This window comes from Catharus ustulatus, chromosome 7 (assembly GCF_009819885.2).
Source record: "Catharus ustulatus isolate bCatUst1 chromosome 7, bCatUst1.pri.v2, whole genome shotgun sequence".
In the NCBI taxonomy this organism is placed as follows: domain Eukaryota; kingdom Metazoa; phylum Chordata; class Aves; order Passeriformes; family Turdidae; genus Catharus; species Catharus ustulatus.
The window spans coordinates 19,873,989-19,899,784 of NC_046227.1; the positions used below are offsets into that span (position 1 = coordinate 19,873,989).

Consider the following 25,796-nt stretch of genomic DNA (forward strand, 5'->3'; position numbering starts at 1 on the left):
CTGTTTTAGAACCCAAAGTGGAATGTTCAACTCTAAGCTTCCTGTACATTATTAGATTATTTCAATTTTTTTTTTCTTTATGGTTTAGCCTCCTTTTAAGTGTATTTTCTGATCCTCTGTTGGTAATATGCTGGATTTCAAAGATTATCTGATTTGCTCACTGCCTAGGATCAGGGTATAATTAAAAAAACCCAAAAACCCCAAATCAACAAAATATTTTAATTCTGCTTGATTTTTTCTTTTCCCTCAGACTGCTTTAGGAATGGAGCAGAGACATCTGCATGTTTTTTCCTGACAATGTTATTTTAATGAAACAGAAATTTCTATGTGGGTCACAGCACCTGAAAGTACATCAGCCAGCTACCTTGCAGTTATCAGCCAGATGCCTTGCAGTTACAATCTTCTTGCAGTTTATACACTTTTATTTTCATGCATTTACTTAATGTACTGAAAAAAAATCTACCCATCCTTATGCATTCAAAACTTCTTCATAACTGAGGTGTGCTCAATACCATAGTTATAACACAGCTTTCATTTTTTAAGATAAAGTAATGTAAAACAAGTATTCATTTTTGGGATCAATTAAGTCAGAACTACGCTGTTTCTTCAGTTGAAATTCGTAAAATAAATCAGAGTTGATAACAATTCAATTTAGAAAATATAATTTAAATAAGTTTTGAATGGGTATAGAGATCAAAACTGATTTTTAAAAGTTGCTTTTGTGGAATAGTTGTTGCTGCAGAATCTTCCTAGCATTAATCACTTGTTAGAAGTATCTTGTGAATGAACTAGTTTAGAACAGAAATATTGGTAGAGAAAGTATAGAACTGGGAATTTTTTTACACAAGTTCTGCAGGTCTTGCTTGATTTTCTTGGCTGTAGCCCTCTCCAAAATTCCTTGTTGTCTCAAAAGTGGAGTAATGTTACTTGAGTATAATGCAGTGGAAATATGGGAATTATGTAAGAATGTTTTTCTTAATATTTTATAAGTCTTAATAGTATTAGGAAGCATATAATGAAAATAGTAATTAACAAAAATGTCACAGTATTTCAAAGTTTAAAGTTGAATTTAATTTACACGTTTTTTCTTTTTTTTCTCTCTCTCTTTTTCTTTTTTTAATAGAGCACTACCACAGAAATAGAAACAAAAACCAGACGTACAAGTTCGTATCAAATACCAATGGAGTTACTGGAGGATCCTGATTTAAGGGAAAGGGCCATGAGTCTAGCTGATGTTATCACAAATAGAATGGAAGGTGTGTTATAACTGTAGATACTTGAACTTTCTTGACATAGTCTTAGACTTGCTTAAAGGTGTTACAGCATAATGCAAATACAGAAGAGAAAAAATATGTAGCCATTGCAAATACATGAACTGAATAACAGGGAAAAAATGCATGTACATAGTGAAAAAAGAAAGGAAGGAATCTGATAAGCAGGCTGATGTAAAAAAACTCATTCTAATTAAAATGAGTAATATGTATGTATTTTATGCTAGTTATTTATGCTTAGCAATGCAGTTATTGGAAGAAATGCCTTGTGATACATTTTCAACTAACTATACCCTAAAAATATTAGAGAAAATTGAAGGTCATGCTTTAGTTAATAAGGAGAAGAAGTAATTTATACAAGGATTACTTGGAATAGTGGAATGACTGCTAGTGAAAATAAACATGAACAAAACTTGAATAATTTTCAAAGCCCAATTCAAGCTAAAAATTAATGTGTTTTTTTTTCCTGAAAATAAATATACTTAGACATTTAAGAGGACTTTGAAGTCGAAAGTTTTACTGAAAAAGGGTACCTAATCAGAAGCATAGTTTTTATGGTTTTTTGTTTTTTTAAAACAAGATTGTATGTTATTAAAAATAGACAAGTTGTAAATTATTTGCTCAGAACACTTGAGGGTTTTCTTCTTGTCTTCTAAAACCTTTTGTGTCAGAAACAATAAATTAAGTTCCTGGAAATCTGAGGATGTTCCTCCACATGTCCTTAGTGGCTCCAGGTATAAAGATTAAAATCTGAAAAAGCAGATAAAAATTATCCTCACTTTCTCCAAAACTTGTTCACTACAAATTTCTCTTTTTCTCCAGAACTTGAAGGATCCAGAAAAAAATGTCCACCTTGCTGGGATAAATTTGCCCACACTTTCTTAATTTGGGAATGTTGTGAGCCCTGGTTGAAAGTAAAGAGTGTAGTTGAATTTATTGTAATGGATCCATTTGTTGATCTGGCTGTCACTGTTTGCATAGTTTTAAACACACTATTTATGGCCATGGAACATTATCCAATGACTGAACAATTTGACACTGTACTTACAGTAGGAAATCTGGTAAGTCCTTCAATCTATAAAATTTTGTACAGTTGGAACCTGGTTTCTCTTTGGAATAGAACTGCTTTTATTATTGTTATTGTTATCCCATAAAATAAGTATTAAAGGTTTAATTGTACTAAAAATATCATTTAGAATATGTTGTATATGAGAGTATTTGAGAGATGTTGTCTCTTAAAGATTGATTTCTGTATTAAAACTTCTTCAATAGAGTTTCCAATAGCCAGAGTTTGAATTACAAGAAAATGAAAGAAATCTGGCGTATTTTTGTTTAGTATTACAAAAATAAGTAGGACCCAAATTAAATCCTCCTTCGTGTAGGTTCCATTGATAACACAAAAAGAGCTGAATGCTATTTTTGTGTTATTATTTCTCACTGCTATTTCTGTGTGTTGATTTGTGTATTTCCTTGAAGACCATTTATTTGATTGAACTATATCAATTTGGAGAGCAAAGAATGTGTGACTTTTTCTTAGAGTATCTGTTGATACAGCTGGGTTTTGATCCCTAGTGGACAGTCTGTGGGTAGAGTTTGGTGAGGTAGCTTTGTTTGGCTTATAACAGCAATAATACAGATATGTCATACTTCTTAAACTGTGCTTATTCTAAGTGGATGTTCTGGTGATTAGGATCCAGAGAAATAATAAAACAATTTGGTTATTAGAATATGTGAAATTCTAATACATGTTAGTAACAGACTTAAGGACAGTGTTAAAGTATCAGCATTTAAATTGTGTACTGATATTTTTAGCCAATACACTTACCTTCTCGGTGGGGTTCAGCCTGTGATAGTGACATCCTGCTGTAAGGGGGATCTTACTTCAGTTGTTCCTTATCTGCTGGTTCAACTTCTTCGTATTCATCCATAAAGTAACAATAAATTTCTTTTTCTTCAGGTTTTTACTGGAATTTTTGCTGCAGAAATGGTTCTCAAGATAATTGCCATGCACCCTTTTAATTATTTCCAAGTTGGCTGGAATATTTTCGATAGTTTTATAGTTACTCTTAGTTTGGTGGAGCTTTTTTTGTCAAACGTGGATGGATTATCTGTTCTCCGATCATTCAGATTGGTAAATAATACATCTGCCTTAATTAATGAATTATCTTTTTATTTCAACACTATTCATATAAATGAGACACCTTTTAGCATTAGGTATACTTTTAGTAAGTGACACAGGATATCTCTCCAGGCATGTTTTAAAAATTATGTATCATTGAATGCTATGTGCCATTTTATTGTTCAGAAGCAAATATTCTTTCAAAAGAAAAACTGTAATTTTATTGTAATTGTTTAAATATGAATGGGTAAAGCTCAGTGAAATGTACAATTTGATGTATATTGAGAAGTAGAAAACATTTGTAGTCTTGTTGACTTTCATATCTGGAAAGAGCAAGAAGGCTAGAGGTGTTTTTTAAAATGTAGGAATTATAAAATTAATGGGTTTAATAATTTTTAAGAAGATTGATTTTTCTTTTCCCCTTAAAAAAAAAATCTTAATTTTATTACAAAAGTATTTTTATTTTAATGTATTTTTACATGTAATGTCCAAGGTGTATAACATTCAGAATCCACTTTGTGAACAATTGTAATCAGTGAGCTGTTTCTTTCATGTGGAAAAGTACTACTATGCTAAAATAAAAACAAACCCCAAAAAAATGAAACAAATGAAGACAAAAAACCCAAACAAAAAACCCAGCAAAAACCCCCAAAGAACAACAACAAACAATAAACTCAGGTAAAAAAAGAGCACAATCTAAAATTTATTACATTTTAAAAGTGTGGATTTCATGAAATGCTGTGAAGGTCGTGGTTGTTGGAATCGTGTTGAAGTTTTTTCTTTTTGCTATTGCTGAGAGTCGCTAGTTTGTAATATGTTGTCACCTCTAAAACATTTTTGTAACTACTATAAATAATGCCTGTATATTTTCTTTTTCCAGTTGCGAGTTTTCAAATTGGCAAAATCTTGGCCAACCCTAAATATGCTGATTAAGATTATTGGCAACTCAGTGGGGGCTCTGGGGAATCTGACCCTGGTGCTGGCCATCATTGTGTTCATTTTTGCTGTGGTTGGGATGCAGCTGTTTGGGAAAAACTACAAGGAATGTGTCTGCAAGATCTCCAGTGATTGTGAACTTCCTCGCTGGCACATGCATGACTTTTTCCACTCCTTCCTGATTGTATTCCGAGTGCTGTGTGGAGAATGGATAGAAACAATGTGGGACTGCATGGAGGTTGCAGGCCAAGCCATGTGCCTTATCGTTTTCATGCTCGTCATGGTGATTGGAAACCTAGTGGTATGTAGCCAAAATCATTTTACAACTAAGTTAGAATACAAAAGGTAAGAGAACCAGTAATTAACTATAAAAGTATTATAAAAGTATTATTAAATGTGATTTTTTAATATAATTTTTATTGTTTTGGATTTGCTATGAGTATGTGTTTATTAGATTTCTCATCCTGTCTAGAGTCCTCAGCTTGGTGGATGAGCCCCCTTAGGGTTCCAGAGTGCAATTCAGAGGATACGGATGGGAGTGTGCAGCACCGGATATTCAGGGTGTTGTGGACTACTCCTGGTTACCTAGAGAGGGAGAAAAGAGCAAATGCATCCCCACTGTTGGACTTCCAGGGTGAAAGTTTGCAGAAGAGGATAGAGCAGGACCTTTTCTCCCTAACTGATTTAGTCATTGCTTCCAATCACCCATAGGCAGGTTATTGGGCCTTTATAAAAAAAATTTTCTTATCTCTCCTGTCTAAATGACTGCTTCTGGATTCTGAAGGCTCATTTAGAAATGTATGCCATTTTGAGACCTGCTTTCTGCACAACCAGCATTTTACACAAATGGAATAAGAAAACTTCAATTAGAAGGAAGTTGTTATGTGGAAATAAACCTAGATTCAATTGCTTCATATTTTCTTTTGCTTCTTCGCTTTTTTGCTTCCTATTTCATAAGTGCTTTCTACAGATACTTCTAATGTGGCCTGTGTTAAATCTGCTTTTTTCTTTTTCAGAGGAAAGCATCAGTTTGACACTAGTTTGCATGAGTATAAATTTTTCTTTTTATATATAAAACATTTTTTAACTTGCCAGTATTTAAGACATTAAGTCCTCTGCCTATTGCTCTGCTTTTCTCATTCCCTCTGTTATTCAACATCTCTGCTTTAAACTAAACTGTCAGTAGCAGAAGAGATTTTAAATTGACCATCCTGGAAGTATTGTTTAGGAATAAAATAGCTGAGAGGAGTAAGGTGAGTATCTTTAAACCAAGCCAGCACTAGTTGCACAACCACTGCTTCAGATTTTTCTATAAATCTATTGTCTTATAATGAAGAGAACTGTGAAGTTATTTGATTGAACTCCATAAGTAGTTTTCTAAACCAGAAGATTGAACTTTGTGGACTGAAGTATCCACCTATGTGAATATTTCCGCAGTGTTTACTATATTCTGATATTATTCCATATCTCTAGGAAAACTTCTTACATTAGCAGACATCCCTGCTGTATATTATGGGCTGTTTTATCCATTTGTCTTTCTGTGTTCCCAACACATTTTTTTATCTTATCTTCCAAGCTGATTGAAGAGCTGATTTGAAGATATTAAGAGCTGGTACTCTGCTGCTTTGGCATTTGAGTTCCTCTGGGTAACCTCTGGGCTTTTATAACTGATCTATGTTCTATGTTTTGTCTTGCTGTGGGAAAAGGGTGACTTGGGTGTTAAAAAACAAGGGTACATTCCTCATTTTTTAAGTCACATACAGAAAAATATTTTTGTGAGTTTGAACCAGCATGCAGAAAATGTGTTTTTGCACAGGTCAAAGTGCTGCAATTTGCCAGAAGAGTAAACATGTTGAATCTGTTCAGACAGTACCAAAGAATCATTAATTTCTGACCTTTGTGCTTAAATTGCATTTGCATTTTATTTACTGTGTACTTTCAGAAGTGTAAACTGTAAGTGAAAGCACAAAGCCTGTTTTCATAATGGGTTCATAAGCATATGAATGAAAAATGGAAAAAAAAATCAGCTTTGTTGTCTTTGCTTTTTTTTTTTTTTAAATTAGGTATTGAATCTTTTTCTGGCCTTGCTACTGAGTTCATTTAGTTCAGACAACCTTACTGCTACAGAAGATGATAATGAAATGAACAACTTGCAGATTGCTGTTGCAAGAATTCAGAAGGGAATAGATTATGTGAAGAAAAAGGCAGGTGAATGTCTCCGAAAGTCTTGTTTGGGAAAGCAAGGTGCTGTAAATCAAAGAACAGCAACAGATCACTTGAATGATGAGAGAAACCGTTGCATTTCCAACTGTGCCATCACTGAACTAAGGAGAGATACGAATTATGGAAAAAATGAAAATGGAATGGCCACTGTTATAGGTGGCAGTGATTATACATCATTCATAAACAACCCAAGCCTTACTGTTACAGTACCAATAGCTGTTGGAGAGTCTGATTTTGAACATCTGAATACAGAAGAGTTTAGCAGTGACTCAGATTTGGATGAAAGCAAGGAGGTAAAATTTAAATATTTTATATTTTAGATGAATTAATTGTACCAACTATATTGTTTCATAGTGTAATTCTTCCTGCTTAGAAATGCAAAGCAATTGTAATTCAAGATTCGTGGACTGTACAGAGAGTGAATAATCTGAAGTGGGAAAGTAGAGTTTGAGAGAGTAGGAGATCCTGGAAGAACTGTATAAATCTATGTGAACCCATTTATGAAGATACTTGAAAAGCAAACTGCCAAATTGTTAGTTGAATAGAGAAATTAGTATATATGTACAGAATAAACAGTGTCAAGAGACTGGAGGTTTTTTATAATTTCATGTTTCTGAACTACAAATGTAAGCAAATTTCTATTTAAAAATATTAGAGAAGATATTAATAAATACTATTAATACTCTTTAAGGAAAATCAGCTTTACTTTTACTGGATGAATTTAACAGAGTTGTTGGCAGGCTAATGAGAGCATTAAAAACAGTTTTTATGTTCTGAAATCAAAATGATGGGGGAAATACAAGGGAGCAATGTTGTATTATGAGGTGAATGTATCAACTAAAAACTCAAGAAAAAAATTACTTAATGAAAAAATATTAATTTTTGCTTTTTTGTGAGTTTTAAGACACTTCTAAGACAACTGGCTGATTTTAAACTGGATCAGCTCTAGGACTGTAGTCATTTGACAGAAGCTTCAGTCTGAGGGGAAAGGCAAACTCATGGATTTCGGCAGGATTTTGAAAGATGCTAAAAATTCAGATTGCAATCTGTGGCTCGAGCAGACTGTGTCTGGTATCACCACCTCTGGCACCTGAAGACACGAGGACCTAAATAGAATATCATCGCTTGTGCAGACAGCTGTACTCCAGTCTGGATTGCTTTGTCTAGAATTGTTTTGATTTTTTGGTTTGTTTTTTTCTTGTGTGTGGTTGGGTTTTGGGCATTCAGTTGATGACTCTGAGAGATTTTTGATTGGTTGTGGGCTTTTTAGGTTTTCAGGTGTTTTGTTTTGAACTGGCAGTTAATTTGCCAGAATTACTTCCAAAGTTTAGAAAATACATTAATTCCAGCGAAGTGTAGCAAAATTAAGTTAAAAAGATGTAATACAGTATTTCTTAGGTGTTTCTTTTATTGTAGAGTACAGTGTTCAGTAGTATTACACTTTTTTTGTTATTTCAGTAGCTTGTTTCCCGATCCTTGATTTGTTCCGTCTACTTTGTGGAGATTGTGTTACTGCAGATGTTAAATTGACCACTCAGTTGAGAAGACTGTAGATTACTAAGAGGCTTCTTTAAAGCAAAACAAACAGTATTATTAACCTGTTTAAAATGTTAACTGCTGTATGTAATGAAGCTATATTGTTTGCTGAATAGCTACTGCAATTTAGATATTATTAACCTGACTGAAGATTACTGGATTTCTTTAATGTTTTAATAAAACTTGGTTTTTTGGAAGGAATATTTAATGAATCTGGGTAATTTAACTTGAAATCTACCACTTGCCTGGAAATAAGCCTTCAGTTCAAGACACCTATTCTTCAGTATTTTGCTTTTCGTTGCTATGTCTGCTACAATCCATAATGCACCTTGAACTGTTTTAATTTCTTTTTTTTAATCATTCCATTAAATATTTATAGATAACAGGAAAAATTTCTTAAGCAGAAGCTTTCGTATTTAACATGGTATGATTTACTTTTTGTTTTGCCTACAGCTTTTTTCTGTGAGAAAGGACCTAGATGTATTTAGCATCTAGTGAAGACCAGGAATAACCTTGAAAATGAAATTAAAGGAGAAATATATTTTTGTTATTTTAAATGTCTAGTTAATGCCACTAGGATACTTAAAGTTGAAATACAGATAGTGTGGGTGTTATCTGAATGTCTTTTGGTCTTTTGTTTGGGACTTTCTTTTTTGTTCCTGGAGGAGAAGGACTTGAGGGTGAAGGATTTTTGGTGGTGGTTTGGTTTTTTGTTTGTGGGGTGTCATATATGTTCATGCCCAAGTCCAGTATGCATCTATGAACTTCAGATATTTTGCTAATCTTACCTCTTCTATTACATATTTGGGTATGCTTAAGGCACTAATCCACTGCTAAATATTTTATGCTTTGCAAATATGTGACATTTCTAGAAAACACGTATTTTAAGTAAGGAGGAATCCACACTTCTGTTTCCAGTACTCGAAGAACCTCAAGGGTAGCATGTTTTAATTTCATTGCGTACCATTCTTCTCACAGGAGTAAAATCAAGCTGGATCAGTCAAGACTGGTGCTTTTAAACCAGGCAGAGCAACGTGTCAGCATGTTTACACAGGTTACCTAAACAAACCATACATATTTGATCACTTCTGAGATTGATTGGCCTGCATGCTACTCAGCTACAATCTCTTTTTCCCCATGTGTTGGAATGTAGTGGGAACATGTGCAGCCACTCTGTAAGCTGAGTCCCATGACTCACATCACAGCATGACTGAGGGCAACACCAAAACATTCTTCTCTCCTTGTTACATCTTTGGTATTTTCTGTACTATTTCTGTGGCATAACCTGCATGCTTTGTAAGTTTTATTATTGTTAACTGGATGGTTAAGCATCAGCACTTTTCAAGATTAACAGAGGTTAACAACCTATGATTTTATGACAATGGGAAGGTTGTCCTCACTTGATGTTTTCTGTTCATCTGTTGTACCATGTTTTTAGCTGTCATGTAATTATGAACATTTTCTGATCATGTTCATTTGACCAGTGCCTGTTTAATACTACGTATATACAGTTACTTGTATGCTAAAATGTTTATATCTTTGATATAAATTGTTTTGTGTTTGTTTTTGTAATTCATATTTCAGTTTTCACATATAAGAGAAGCTAAGATATAGGATGAAAGATACACTCCTAGGCACAATCAAATGTATTTTTTATAAATATGCATAGTTCCTTTGAATATGAATGTAATGATTCAATTATATTCTAGTCTTGAAGTTTGTGTATGTCTGCAAGATTGGAATATAGGGAATCATTTATGTACAGTAGTTTCACGAATACAAGCCGCACGGATTATAAGCCGCACTTCCGGTGCCTCAACAATGTTGCTGTCTTTGTCAATAGATAAGCCGCACCCCGAATATTAGCCGCACTTTCGTTCGTCGCGAGAATCCGTGCGCAGCTTTCACAAATTGGCCAATTAGTAACAGGATCGCGGCATAGAGGGCTTTACTGGCTCGGGGCGGGGCCAGGCAGGCTCGGCCCGCTCATGGTTGCCGATGGGGCCGGCCGGGTGGTGCTGCAGCCGCCGCCGGGCTCACTGGCCCCCCTCTCCCGTCAGCACCACCTCGCCGCTGCGTTTACGTACTCGCCCTGCCGGCGGGCCAGCCACTGCCGCCACTGGCAGGCATGCCGGCCGCCTCGCCGCTGCGCTGTTTACGTACTCGCCCTATCGGCGGGCCAGCCACTGCCGCCGCTGGCAGGCATGCCGGCCGCCTCGCCGCTGCGCTGTTTACGTACTCGCCCTATCGGCGGGCCAGCCACTGCCGCCGCTGGCAGGCATGCCGGCCGCCTCGCCGCTGCGCTGTTTACGTACTCGCCCTATCGGCGGGCCAGCCACTGCCGCCGCTGGCAGGCATGCCGGCCACCTCGCCGCTGCGTTGTTTACGTACTCGCCCTGCCGGCGGGCCAGCCACTGCCGCCGCCGCCGGGCTCGCTGGCCCCCCTCTCCCGTCAGCACCACCCCGCTGCCGCGTTCCCTAGCCCTGCCGGCGGGCTGCCGCCGCCGCCGCCCGGCTCGCCGGCCGCGCCCGCGCCGCGTTCCCTAGCCCTGCCCGCCGCCGCCCGGCTCACCGGCCGTGCCGCGCCGCGTTCCCTAGCCCTGCCCGCCGCCGCCCGGCTCGCCGGCTGCGCCGCGTTCCCTAGCCCTGCCGGCGGGCTGCCGCCGCCCGACTCGCCGGCCGCGCCGCGTTCCCTAGCCCTGCCGGCGGGCTGCCGCCGCCCGGCTCGCCGGCCGCGCCGCGTTCCCTAGCCCTGCCGGCGGGCTGCCGCCGGCGGGCTCGCCGGCCGCCCCCTCCCGTCTGCACCGTCGCCGCGTTTCCTCGCCCTGGCCGACACTGCAGGCCCCCGCACCCCGGGCTCCCCCATGCTTCTGGCCCCGATTCTGCTGGGCTTCCCCCGCTGCCAGGCAGCCCCACCCGCCGGCCTTACTGCTTCTGCCATGCTCCCCTGCACTGCTAGCCCCAGTTCTCCCAGGCTCCCCCGCCCTACTGACCCGGCTCTGCCGCCCCCCCTGCCCCGCCCTGCTGGCTCAGGCTCTGCCGCCCGCCCCCCACACTGCTGCCCCACCTCTGCCAGGCTTTCCCACCTCTGCCGGGGCCGGCCGGGCTCCAGCTTGGCTTGGGGCTGCCGCGGGCTCTCACTTCCATGTTGGCAGCTTTTAGAATTTTGTTAATGTATTAGCCGCCCCGGAATATTAGCCGCACTTCCGGGTTTCCACCAAAATTTTGGTCAAATTGGTGCGGCTTGTATTCGTGAAATTACTGTAAGTTTCATTCTTCATCATAAATAATTGTTTCTTTGTGAACTTAAGCCAGTTGCTTTATTTTTATAAAGATAAGCATGAAAAATTAATCAGAATTTCTATGCAGGTGACTAAATATATCTGTCTGGTTTAAAACTATGTCAATAAGGATGTTCAAACAAGAAAGAAATATAAAATAGGAAAACTCAGGATAAGAATAAAATCAAGACAACTTTATAAAAGACAAAATAGGAACTACTACACTCCCAAACCTCTAAATTCAGAAACTCTAGAACCTTAAAACTCACAAAGTTTTTTTATTTAGCTTAATTGTAGCAAGCTATGCATTTCTTGTTCCTGATGATCTCAGTAGTTTGACAGTTCTCTTCACCACTTAGGGAGCATTGGGGCAATCCTTTTGGAAATAAAAATTCTGTTTGCGTAGTTTTGTTGTGGAATTTTTCATTATATACCATGTGTTCTTTTTCACTGTATTATATGTTGAAAGTATTTAGGTCTCTTTTTTTTTGTGTCCGAGTGGACGGTAAACTGTTCAGAAGGAGAGGAAAAGTATCTTTCCAGGAATTTTTGGAAGCTGTTTTCAAAAAGGCACTTCAGTAGGGAAGAGTAGAATGTGGTAACATCCCATCCTGGTGGTCCCAGGTATGAGGGGATGAGTCTTATTTGATGGCTGTTGATTATGTGACACTGCTCCTAACTCAAGCTTCTGCTTGCCTGAGTCTGGTCAAGCATAGACCAGCATGCATATCAGTAACATGGGAGCTTCCAATCATTTGACTGAAAAACACACAAGTCTTTTTCGTTTGGATGTCACTTTTTCTTACTTAACCTTCCCTGCATAATAAGCCAGTGCTTTTATTTAATAGATATGTGTACCAATTTTTTCTAAGTTGATCTAGTCAATCCAGTGCTTCGTTTACATACAATGTGGCCTTCTTATCTCTGTTTAGTAAACTGAACAGCAGCTAAGGGTTCTGGAAGTTGAAGGATGAACATTTTTGTCTTTCCTAAAAGTCCTCTTCCTGGAGTGATTCCCCAGATCAGTTAGATTTCTGCAAAGAATTCTGTTATAAATCGCAAAGAAACTAGATTTCCGATTTTTAATTCGAGGGAGAAACTTTTCTATGCATATTGATTTTTATGATCACTTTGTTGTTGTTGTTGTTTGATATCTGCATCTCAGTGAAAAGTACGAGCCCCTCACATGAAAAAAAGAGAACCAATATTTAATTAAATCTGTATCTCTTCAAGCAGTAGGTTCATACTCTACACCAGCTGTAGAAGAAAGAGGAAACCAGACTACCTGGCTTATATCAAAATAGTTCATAGAATCTCTAGTTTTATTTCTAGAGTAAAGAAAATTACCTGTTGTATTTAAAAATAAATTTTAAAAAGCACTAATCTCTGGTTCTTCTACCATGAATTATTTGAAATGTATAACTTCATGTTCTAAACACATTGATTCTTTTCAGTTCCTTTTGTGTTTGTAATTGTTCATCTTTTATATTTTCATTTGAATTAATGTCATCTGCCGAACTGTGTGCTAAGCTTACAGTGGAAGTTACTCAGGCTAATTCAGATTGCTTTGAATTTTTATTAGTAATATGACACAAAACTACTTTTTTCTTTAAATAGTATATATTTTAAAATTAAAAATTTGACTTATTAAATATATTGGTTTACTCACCACCACTGCAACATTTTGTAATATATATGCTATGTCATGGAATGATGAAAGCAACATAATAATAGAATTGTGAAGGGCATATTCTGCTATCCCTGGGTTCAGTAGGAATAATGATAGGAAAAGTTGTTTGCTGTGAATGTTGCTATTTTGAAATTACATTACTAAAGAAGAAAAGTAAAAATGTGTAACACGGGGATTCTATTCCATATCTATTCCAGATAATCAGTTTCTAAAGTAATAGCTCAGTAGGCAATAGAATAAACCCATTTTTTAATAAAAGTTAATGCAGGGTACTGGGTTACTTATCGTTTTCATATTGTCTGTCTTCTTTTACAAACATACAGAATTGTTTAATAACAAAAATAATCTTGTCTTTCACATTTTACAATTGAGGTCTGAATACAACTTGATTGGATAATAACTTTGTCTACATTTATCTCTTAAATATCTCTTAATCATAAAAAACCTAAATTAGTGGTGTTGCTTTGACAAACCAAGGTTGTTTTATGAGGTGTGCTTACATCATTCCCTACAGACACTTGTGTGGCTTCATTACTGATGTTATACACTTCTTTATAATAACATTGTAAAATGTCAGAGAATGCTGTGACCAAAACTACTCTTGTTTAGTTTGGTACTCATACTTAACTGAAGTGTACAGGACACCACATCTTCCCTAAAAATCTCCAGATCTCTGCAATTACAGGCAGATTATAAAGTAATATATAGGCTTATTCTTGTATTGGATGGGAAGTTTTGGGGGGTGTGTGTGTTTGTTTTTATGCTTGGGGATCATTTTAATAATGTGACTTACGTAATTTTAATTATTTTTTTAAAATGCCAAATATTATTTATGGGTGTTGACTGTACAGGTATGTGTACCAGAGTAATGGGTAGTTTCAGAATGCACAATGTACTACATATGTGCATTGGCAAAAATGAATGCAAATTAATGCCAGTTGAAATGTATAAGAAAGTAATAGTCGAAAGCGAAATAAATAGCTTATATATCAGCAAATCAACTTGTTAACAGTTAACTTTCTAGAAATTCTGGAATTCCATTAAAGATTCCTTGATATGCTCTGCAATCTCTAGATAGAAGTGGATGATTTATGCACATTTCAACAGCATTGACTGCTACATGTGGGTGTTTTCTTTGTATTTCTGGTGAAAAGTATTGTTCTTATTATTGGCACATGGTGTTGCATGCTTAGTTAATTACACTTCTGAAAATATAAATATTAATAAAGTAAAAATATAATTGAATTTTATTTTCAGAAGATAGATTTTTCCAGCTCATCAGAAGGAAGTACAGTTAATTTAGCTGTCTTTGGAGAAGAAAAAAGTGAATCTGAACCAGAAAAAGCATCAGAACTACAGGCATGCTTTACAGAAGGTATGAAAATAAAATTTGGACCTAGCAATTACGTTTTACTTGTCTGCAACAAGCACTAGCAGTTCAAGGAAGCTATAGCTTTCTGGATCCTAGTTCATCAAGTCTTAGGGTATGATTAATTTTGCCTGTTGTAGCTAGCAATACGGACATCTATGAAATACTGTGTATCTATGTGGTCATGTATATTTTAACGTAATCACTAGGCACAGTTCTGTAAACTTATCCTCAGCAGACAGTAATTATCTTGATTTTAATTACCTGTGAGATCAAACCCTACACTGGGCTTACTTCACTGAGAAATTTAAAATGGAGTCATGTGATTATTCATGGTCACTTCCTAGTGCTGGAAAGCAATCCGGTGGGTGATTCAGATCATCCACTGCCATTCAGTGGAAAGTTTGACTCAACCAATAAATTTATTTTGTTGACATTACACCGTTAATGGAGGGAGAGGCTGTAGAAATATACTGTGGGTTAAAACAGGTGGATGAGATCCTGTGTATCTATTTAAGTAAAGAAGTCATAACAGCATACTTGCATATCCTTAAATTTTTTGATTAATATTTTGATTAATTTTAATTCAATATAGCTATATCTTCTAGGGGAATAATGAAATTTACTGTATAGGAAAGAATTTCTGGGTTTTTTTATGATACTGCAGGTCTTAATTTCCTTTTAAACAATGAATTAAATAACTCAGAAAAAAAAAATGGTCCAGAATTAACTCTCCTATTCTGTCCATGCTTTTTCATTTGCTTTTGCACAGATATCTTTGATTTAGGCTAGGACTTTTGCCTTTTGAAATATTATTTTACTGGTCTTTATATTTGTCAGTGTGGGGCTGTGTTGACTATATTTTAAAAAATCCAACAAACAAATGTTCCTTTCTCAAATAATTTGATGATATATTACAATTCTTCCTTATCCCTGTGTTATGTGATACCAGTTCATTCTTGGCCATAAAATTAATTTTTTCATAATGTAAACATTTTGAATGGTTGAAGGTAAGGTGGTTCATGTTCTTCATCGTGGTAGCTGAGATGATGAAATGTAGTGTAACTTATTTGTAACATATGAACTTAATGACATAGGTTCATATGTTACAAATTAACAGGAGAACCAGAATGCCTTTGGGACCCATTAAAGTCATGTCAACTTGGTTTTGTTTCTATGTGATGAATAATTTTTAAAGAATTATGGAGGCTACTCTTGGCTAGGCAGATCCTGAGGTTCATTGCTTACAATGCCTTGAGGCCGCACAATAAAATAGAGAGCTCTCCAACATGAGGCAAATTTCTGTGGACAATTGCCACAAATCTGTATCACATTGAAAAAGCTCTCATGATCTTCTGTTCAAACATTTGTTTGTGTAAAGAGGTATCCTTAGTCAGCTCTTGGAGCGTTGGTTGGTCCTCAGTATAATAAAAATATTATTTATGCCTGATTTATTAGAACTTTTTCTTAAATGCAAATCCTTTAAAAGAAGCTTCTGTATTCTCAAACAAGTTCATGTGAAAGTTGCTATGTATGCTCTTTGTTTCTACTCCCTGAAAATTGCATATGTTCTTTAATTATCTGTATATAAACTGAATAATATATATTTTAAATGTATTTGTAAATGAAAATTAACTCAATTAGATGACTATCATTTACTGCTTTCTCAGAGTAGAGAAAAAATTGTGTACACTCAAGTTTTCCTACATCCAAAGTATAAAATTGAAAAGGTAAGTAGCATAAGTAGCATGAAGTAGCTAGTTAAGAACAATTTGATTTTTCAGGATAATGAAAATTCTACCATATAACAGTTTCCTAATTTTTGTGCTGTTAGGCTGTGTACGGAAGTTTAAATGCTGTGAAGGCAATAGGGAGAGCACAAAAGGAAGAATCTGGTGGAACCTTCGAAAAACCTGTTACAAGATAGTAGAGCACAACTGGTTTGAATCATTCATTGTCTTCATGATTCTTCTCAGCAGTGGTGCTCTGGTAAGTAGAGCTTGCACCTATAGAAACAGTACCTACAAAAATGTTTTTTCAAAGTTAGTATTATAACACATGTGTATTCATTAGGAATAAAACACAAAATTGTCTTTGAAGAGAACTTGGAACTAAATTCCCAGAATATTTTGAGTGTTACATTTAATTTGCATTGCATTACAATTTTGATGAATGCAAAGTTAAGTGTGTGTTTATGAAAAGGATTACACTAAAAGTCTTGTTTAAGAAACTTTAAAAATCATGAAAAAGCAATATGTGCATGAAACAATTATTCTACTTCAAATGAAAATTGTTCCCAAAAGCAGACACTGAATTCATCACGTTCTTAGTTTATTTTTGCTACAGTTTTAGTTGCAGTATTTCTGGGCTGTTCCATAGGAATTCCTGAATTTCTTTATACTATTCTTAGTGACATTTAGTGCTTAATTTATTTGGGTTCATTTTGGTTGCTGATTGACATAGGATCTGCTATATATTGTCTTGATCTCTGCTCCAGCAGCTAAAGTACCATGTGCTTCCTTCTTCACTGACCTTGCTGCGTGCAGGGTTGTTTCTCTCACTTTTTCCATTCAGTGCTCATACTGCCATGTAGTGTTTTGCCCTTTCTTAAATGTGTTTTCCCAGAGGCACTAGCAGCTTCACTGATGTGCTCGGCTGTTTCCTTTGGGGGATCCATGGTGGGGCTGGCACAAAGCAGTCCCCGATCTCTTCTCACAGTGGCCACATATACAGCCTACCGCTACTAAAACCTTACATCAGCACCTAAGACTGAAATTCCCTAGAGATCATCAACATAATATCTGGTCTCTTTTGTTAATTGAAGTTAATGTAATAATGGGACTGCCTTCTGATGGAACCTGGCAGGGCTTTTCAGGGTAAAAAATTATAATTCTGTGTTGACTATTACTGAAATTTCTAAAAATCTTTTTGGCAACCTCAGACTTTATATTGTAATTCCATTTTCAGACAGTAATAAAATCTAAAATGCGGAAAGAATGTAACTGTAATGTCTGTTATTTTGGTTTTTCAAGGTTAAGTGTCTAGAGTTGAAAGTGATTTTACTTTGCTGTTTTCATTTAGTTCTGGCTTGATTTGTAATTTTCCAAGACTTTTCAATATCTGACTATATGTAACCCATTTTTTCCAGGCTTTTGAAGATATATATATTGAACAGCGCAAGACTGTAAAAATCCTGCTGGACTATGCTGATAAAATCTTTACTTATGTCTTTATTCTGGAAATGTTGCTAAAATGGGTTGCCTATGGTTTTCAGACCTACTTCACTAATGCTTGGTGCTGGCTGGACTTCCTGATTGTCGATGTAGGTACTATGCTTTCTAAGTAGTCTGTTTCTGTTGTTTAGGCAGGTCATTTTATGTAACTTCAATCCGATAGAGGTATATGCAGTGAATAATATAAATTTCATTTAAAGAAACAGAAAATTATGTACTGGTGAATAAGATCCTGCTGCAAGTATGCTGTGTGTAACTAAATCTACCTTTGTGTTGTCATTGACACCATGTGTTCTGTGTGGGATCCCAGCTGGTGAGGGAACACTGTTTACTGATTTGTCTTCAGTCTGCTGGGTGTGGCAACAGAGAGTGAGGAGGATGCAGACATAAGAAAAGAAAGGGAAATTTAAGTGAGCACATGGGGTACAGCACTTGATTATGGTCTTAATGAGGACATTGAAAAAGCACTGCAGGGGAGAATATTTTTTCAACAATAACATTAAAAACTAGTGTTGGTAGCGCACTCCAAAGAAATGAAATTCATTACATTCATGGTATGTTCATTTAAAGGAGTTCTTTCTTTTTGCAAAGATATTGGAGTAGAAATTCGACAATTGGACAAATGAAAACTATTGATTGGATGATATCTGGAATCTAGGACAGAAATTTTGTCCCCTACTAGAAGAATTTAATCTTACCTAAGGCTCTTTTTAAAGTAGATTTTTTTGGAAGGAAATGCACAATTGGTGCTTGCTATTTGTCTTCCTCATTTAACTACTTCTCTTTTCAGTGAATCCCCTTTCTTAGCGAATGGGCTAACTCAGTGACATGAGAAAATATATGATATATCTTTCCTGGGATATATGCAGTTTCCTGCTATTTACTTTCATGGCCTCTCTATTTCTTCTGTTGTGAACTCCTGGTTTATACTTACACCAAGTATAAAATCAACATATTCCCAGAACAGATGTACTGATCTGTAAGAACTTAGCAAGTATAAGGGTCCTCCCCTAAGATTAAATTTTCCAAAACAAGATAAACTCAGCACATGAAGGGGAAAAAAGTTAGGACTGTCTTTGAGTAAGGTGGATTATATAATTTTTGTGTATTTGCTTTCTTTGTGGATGCTATAGCATTCTAATTTTTCTTTATTATAACTTAAGTGAAAAATTATGACAATTTTATAATTAATGGGAAATCAGCAGCAATCATCTGGATAGATTCTGTCACTTTGCATAAAATTGTTGATGCCATATTTTAGACTTTTTTCATATTATGAGTAACCAGATAGTATGTTTCTAGAACCCTGTGATACTTACATTTGGAATTTTTTTTTCCATTACAATGGTCATTGGCAAAAAAGCAAGAAAATGAGACATAAATAAATCTATTACTATTTAAGGAGTATTCAGAATTAGTGTCTCGTTGTACAAGACTGTGTTGGGAAAGGTTGATCTTGACTTGAGTTTTAAGATCAATTCTTCTAATTAGGCATACCATATATTCATGTGGATTAGTATAGGTTCTTCATTTTTTCAGCAATTTCAGAGCTTTCATGTAACCATCTTAATCTTTTGTTTAGAGTGTCTGCATTTTGTGGCCCTGTAGTAGCGGATTATATAACAATTCATGTTGCGGGGCACCACTGGAGGTTTTCAATTACTTCCAACCTCAAGGTTAGGTCAGACATCTCAGGCTGATATTATGTTTTGAATGGAGAATGCTTTACTTAGCAATCCATTCCCAGTGTTTGACCTCCTATATTGTAAACCCACTCTTTCCCACTCCTAAAGCTGCCGTGGTCTGCTTTGCTGTTTCTGACATTATTGTCAGACTTGTTGTTTTCAACCAGTAACAAGAAATTTATTTCTTTCTCTTCTTGCTGCCATTTTTACCTGCTGGTTTAGCATGCGGGTACTGCCCTCAACTGCTTAAATAGATCTTTGTTTTATCTTTCTGTCCCATCTCTTTACCTAGATAAACACTGAACAAATATCCCATACGAGTACCAGTCAAGTTAAATTATCACCGAGAGACATTTTACAGAATCCTTTCAGGCTAACTATTCTGTACCTATCAGCCTAAACTCTCCAGCTCTTCACAGGTTGGGAAGAAACTTGTAATATACAGGCAGAAGAGTTCTTTACCCATTTTGATATTTACAGTTACTTCAGAAACAGATAATAAGCTCTAAAACATATAAAAATGTTCGTTTTGCTCAGCTTGCCATGTGCAAGTACAAATGGTATCACAGAAAAGAGCAAAGATGGGATTGTATGGTATTTGGCATCTTGCTTGAGCTACCTTTAGAGGAAAGAAATCTGCAGAAGACTTCCTCATGTGTAAACACAACAGGAGGACAGCTATCTGGAGTGGGAGGTTCAATGAGGACACAAGTCATCAACTTTCACTGGAAAGCAGCAGGAAAATCAACTTCTGAGCTGTTAATGCAGCTGTACTAAAGGTTTCAAAAATTCTTGTGGATTAAACCCTTCCTTGCACAGAAATAATAATGTTAAAAGAGGAACTCTAATGGTGCATTTTTAAACCAAGACAGTGCATTAATTGTCCAAAATACAAACAATTTTAAAAATCCAAAGTAAGATTTTTCCAGTTTCTGATAACAATGTGTTTTTCTGCAATTATACTATTTGGTAGTTACAAGACCAGAAAGTTGAAATGAAGCTGAGGTTGGGAATCTGTCTCATGAGCATTATTGCAGGATTTTGTAGTATTTCCCCTTTTTTTTTTTTGAATTTTCTAATTTTCTAATGTAATATTTAGCATATCTATATGTAGAATTCAGTTGATATCTGGTATCACCACAATCTCACACATGGAGGGAGAGGAAATTATGTATTTTTTTAAAAATAAAAATGTCCATACACACACATCCACAGATATTGTTATGGTTTAAGGTATGTTTTTATTCAAACTGTTCTGAAATTTGCATGCAATATTAGACTATTTATTTTCTTTTTTCTTCTTCTTATTTTTTTTTCTTCTTTTTATTTTTAAATTTATTTTCACTGAAAGACTGGAGACTTTGTGAAATTTTTTTCTCAATATCCACATCCAAATGTTGCCACTCAAGGCATTTTTATTTTGAAGCTACTTAAAAAAGAAAAACACTTTTGTTTTTGTTTTTTTATTTTTCCTCTAGGTCTCATTGGTTAGCTTAGTAGCTACCGCCCTTGGTTTCTCAGAATTTGGTGCTATTAAATCCCTCCGAACATTAAGAGCTTTGAGACCTCTAAGAGCTTTGTCACGCTTTGAAGGCATGAGGGTAAGGACAAAAAATGTAAATAATGTGTAAAACATATTCTTAAAAATATACCAGATTATAAAATCATTGAAGAGCAGTAATTGCATGTCTGTTAGCAAGGCCAGTAGTAGCATGTTTGGTTATATGACATGCCTTTCTCCTTTTCTATTTGCATTACTTCAATGTAATATTAATACTTTATATTAAATCATCTTCTAGATGTAAAAAAATAACCTTTGTGTTTTTAACTTTTTTTTCCTGTGTTTATTGACTAGGTGGTTGTGAATGCTCTTACTGGAGCAATCCCATCCATTATGAATGTACTTCTGGTTTGTCTTACATTCTGGCTAATTTTCAGCATTATGGGAGTAAATTTGTTTGCTGGCAAGTTCTATTACTGTGTTAACACCACAAATGATGTGATGCTCACACCACAGCAAGTCAGTAATAAAAGTATGTGTGAAGATATGAACAGGACCACTGGAGATGTTCGGTGGAAAAATGTGAAAGTAAACTTTGATAATGTTGCAATTGGTTATCTTTCTCTGCTTCAAGTGGTAAGTGCATAAATTTTCCAGCTTTTAGTTGCAGTATTATTTAATTCCATAATTTTAAATGTTATTTTAAAATAAATAGATATGGATTTGACTTTACAGTTTTGTTCTATGGAGCTAATTAATGTTACTTATGGTAAAAATGTGATACATTCTCTGGCCATTTTGGAAGAGGAGGAATATCTTATATTTACCTGATGGATATAAAGTTGCTTGACACCCAACTGCTGGTACCTTTTCAAATGCTAGGGAAATACAGTATGTAGTTAAAATATGTGGTTAAAAACTGCAACTAGATTTCATTTTCTTTTATTTATCTGTTAAGGCATATTGACTAATATTTTTACCATGGTTGTCATAGATACTTTATAGGACTTATCTGATCTTCAAAGAAGAAGAGAGTGCTAGATTTCTAGGCATGACCCTTTATATAAACTGCCAGTAAGACAAACATACATTCATAATCAGGTTAATTTCACAAACTGCTTCTGGGAAATTATTACTTGTAAGCAATTGGTAATGATTCTGTCTTTTAAAATTTCCTACTGGCAGTGTTCAGTAGTTAGTATTGTGCTAGCAGACTACCATCTGATGGCCTCAGGGAGTAACAGTAGCTATTACTAAACAGCACGGGGCAATTGCATAAATTATCAGCTTAGAGAGTGGCACTGCTTTTAGTATTTGTAGCATGTCTTGCACCTACAGTTCACCTATGTAATGATTGCAGTAAACATATCATTTCCACCTTTCATGCCCTCAATATCATAGCTCACCAGAGTGAGCTTGATGAAGGCCCTCTAGAGGGATAAGGAATTGGTTGGATGGCTGTGTCAAAAGACTTACAGTCAGTGGCTTAGTGTCCAAGAAGGAACCAGTACCAAGTGTGCTCTCAAGGATTTGCTCTAGGACCGGTACTGTCTAATAGCTCCATCAGTGACATCGATAGTGGAATTGAGAGCACCCTCCGCAGTTTGCAGATGACACCGAGCTGAGCTTGGTGATAGGCTTAGAGGAGATGCCAGCCTGAGGAACCTCAGCTGGATGAAGGTTGAACTCCATGAACCTCAGGCAGTTCAAGGCCACATGCAAGGTCCTGCACCTGCTTCAGGGCAACCCCCAGTATCAGTACAGACTGGAGAATGAATGGATTGAGGTCAGCCCCACAGAGGTGGTCTTGGGGAAAAATGTTTGACATGAGATTTCAAATGTGCACTTGCATGTGATTGCACAGGATTTGACTGCAAAGTCAGTCGTATCCTGGGCTGGCCAAAATGTGTGGCCAACATATGGAGAGGTGATTCTCCCTATACACTCCATTCTCATGAGACCTCACCAGAACAAGACTCTTAGAGCTCCAGAAGACAGTCAAGAAAAAGATCAGAGGACTGGAATGACTTTTCTTTGAAGAAAAGCTGAGAGAGTTGGGGTTATTCAGCCTGGAGAAGACTCCAGGGAGACCTTATGGTGTCCTTTCAATCTTATTAGAAAGATTGAGGGAAAATTTTCCTTGTCACTACAGACCCTGTAGTGACAAGACAAATGGTTTTTATCTGAAAGAATAAAAAGTCCTCCAGTTTTTTGGTATTTAGACAGTTAGAACTGAAAGTCTTATTATAACACCTTGAGGAAAACCAAGCACTATTTGGGAAGAGCTGGTGTTGGCAGTATGTGCTACGCTTGGGGCAGAGGAACGGTGCAGTTCGGAATGGTTCCATCAATAATGGAATTACAAGGGCACCAGAGAGCTGGAATGTGCGGGGAGGTCCTGGAGGAGAAGCAGTGGATCCAGGCTGGGTGCTGGCTCTGGAGGGTGCACAGAGCTGTGTGTGGGCAGTGGCCCCCATGGACACCATGACATGCTGTGGGCACCATGGCGCACACTTGAAGGACAGACGAGCTACTGAGTCCCTGGGCAGCTTCACTCAGTCTCTTCTTGGAGCTCCTTGTTTCCAGTGGAGTGACCCACACCATCCCTGTGCAGCTGGACTAGCTGGTCATGTAGGTTCCCTGTATCCTGACATCAGGGACTTGGCTTTACTGGGATGTCAGATAGCACAGTGCCTTTCCTGTTAAGGTACTGCTTTATAGATGGCAACTGGCACATCCCATTTCCCTGGGAGATAAATTACTGTCTCTCTGGTATGATGATATTGACTGCAGCTCCTCTCATATGTAGAGATGAGTTCATATGAATTTCTGTGAAGATTGGAATATATTCAATGTTTTTTAAGAATTGGGGGGAAATATTCTACGGTAATGAACTTCCTGTGAATGCTTCACTTGTAACACACCAGACTTTTAATAGTCTCTTTATTTTTATGAACAGAAATACATTGCAGAAGATACTGTTTTATTTAAAATGTTATCAGAACTGGAGCTTTGATAGAAAATATTAACAAATTTTGTTTTTAGGCAACATTTAAAGGATGGATGGAGATTATGTACGCTGCAGTTGATTCTACAGAAGTGAGTGCAATATAAAATCTACTGAGTAAAAATAAAATTTACTGAGGGAAAACAAATCTAAGATTAATGTAATGCTCCTTGAATGGCAGTTGAAATTAGCTAAAACATTAAATATTAAATGTAAAGCCCTGATGAATTTTCTACAATCTGTTCCCAAAGAGTACTTATACTTTTATCAGGTAAAAAAAAATTGTAGCTATAAATTACATAAATTATTAATAATTTAGTAACTCTTCTGTAACACTCCAAACTAGTAAGATCTGGTATTATGTCTGAGATTGTATAGATCAGGAAAAAAGTTTATCCTGTGTCTTCAAAAATAACCCAGATCATCAAGAGGCATCACTGCAAAAGCTAATACAGAGCTGCAAACTTTGATCTCAAAATCATAGTTTGTTACATTTTGCCTATTTTTCAATTGATCTTGATATTTGTTTGCATCTCTCCTCAATCCTGCTCTCAATTTGCATATTGTCTATTGGAACTGAATTGCTTTTGAGATTTGCACATTTCTGTCAAATTTAATAGGACCTACATGAAATGTCAAATTTCATCAGAGAGCAGACAGAGGGAAAGAATGACAAGTCCTGCAATGTGTGCAATTACAGAAACCTGTATTAAATAGATTTTCAAGTTCAAATATGAGGCAAGTGCAGTGTATGCTCCAAAAGGGTTGGGTTTACCCCCATCCGTCTGGATGCAGCTTCTCCTCCTGCTCAAGAATCTTTGATTTGTCTTAACTATTATTTGTGATGCTTTGCTGTTTTTCTATATTACATAGGCACAGAAACAGCCCAAGTATGAAGCCAACCTGTACATGTACCTTTACTTTGTGGCCTTTATCGTCTTTGGATCGTTTTTCACCCTAAACTTATTCATTGGTGTCATCATAGATAACTTCAACCAACAAAAAAAGAAGATAAGTACCACATGTTTCATTTTCACAGTACTTTATTGTTATTGAGCATTCAGCAAATGTATGCAAGGATAAATAATAGTGTCTGAAATTTCTCATAGTAATAGAAAAAAAAAAGAAATCAGGTTTTAAGATTTTTGTTTGTTCAAAATAATTAAATTACAATCTTTTAATTTTAAGTCATTTAAAGTAATTTAAACGTAGCCTGAATGAGTGTTCTCCACATCCCTGTACAGCCAGTTATGTCTTTGTTTTTCTTAACTTTACAATTCTGTAACTAAGCAATGTGAAAGTGCAGATGACTTAAGCAAATGAAAGGTAGGAAAGAAGAGAATATGCAAAACTATAAATTTCAAAGGAGATAACTATACAGCAGTATTGTGAAGGCCTCCATTACAGGGATTAATACAGACAAGTTGAATGCTGAAAATACTTCTCTGTATTGTAGGATTAGAGAGGGTTGGGAAACTGTCTTGAGTTAGTGAATTTACAAGAAAACAAAAATGGATGTAATTTGTAAATATGTAGGTTTTCTTTTCAACTTAAACTGTTTCAGTTATTTAAATGAACATAGGATTGTGTCAAGAACTCTAGGGACATGTAAATAGACGAAAATGCAGGCTATAATGGCAAATTAAATTGTACTTGCTATTTAAACCATAAATGGTGGAATCTTCATCCTTCAAAATATTTACACCTTCCTTGGAGTGAACTTCGGGGACATCCAGTACATAGCAGAAAGGTGGATCTGTTTGTCATCCTTGGAGAGCAAGACTAACGTTATATACATGTTATTGGCAATTTGGCAGTCAATATGTAACAAGGTGACCTTACTCAGTAACGAGATAATTGCAAATTTTATTAAGTTCATTTGGCTGACACTGTCCACTGGAATTATTATGAGTCAGAAGGCAGATAAGGGTTCCTGCTAAAGGGC

The 25,796-nt window shown here is 36.5% G+C and overlaps 1 protein-coding gene across 4 annotated transcripts in view; it reads left to right on the forward strand.

The window, feature by feature from the left end:
• LOC116998530 (sodium channel protein type 2 subunit alpha-like) overlaps positions 1-25,796 on the forward strand; it is a 65,073-nt gene that overhangs the window by 32,021 nt on the left and 7,256 nt on the right. For all 4 annotated transcript variants that reach the window (XM_033064285.2, XM_033064287.2, XM_033064286.2 and 1 more), the window contains 12 exons: positions 1,124-1,256; positions 2,094-2,332; positions 3,229-3,402; positions 4,271-4,627; positions 6,390-6,842; positions 14,314-14,431; positions 16,260-16,414; positions 17,574-17,747; positions 20,822-20,944; positions 21,199-21,480; positions 23,890-23,943; positions 24,725-24,862. In XM_033064285.2, coding sequence (XP_032920176.1) covers positions 1,124-1,256; positions 2,094-2,332; positions 3,229-3,402; positions 4,271-4,627; positions 6,390-6,842; positions 14,314-14,431; positions 16,260-16,414; positions 17,574-17,747; positions 20,822-20,944; positions 21,199-21,480; positions 23,890-23,943; positions 24,725-24,862 — 2,400 coding nt within the window. The remainder of the gene's footprint in view (positions 1-1,123; positions 1,257-2,093; positions 2,333-3,228; positions 3,403-4,270; positions 4,628-6,389; positions 6,843-14,313; positions 14,432-16,259; positions 16,415-17,573; positions 17,748-20,821; positions 20,945-21,198; positions 21,481-23,889; positions 23,944-24,724; positions 24,863-25,796) is intronic.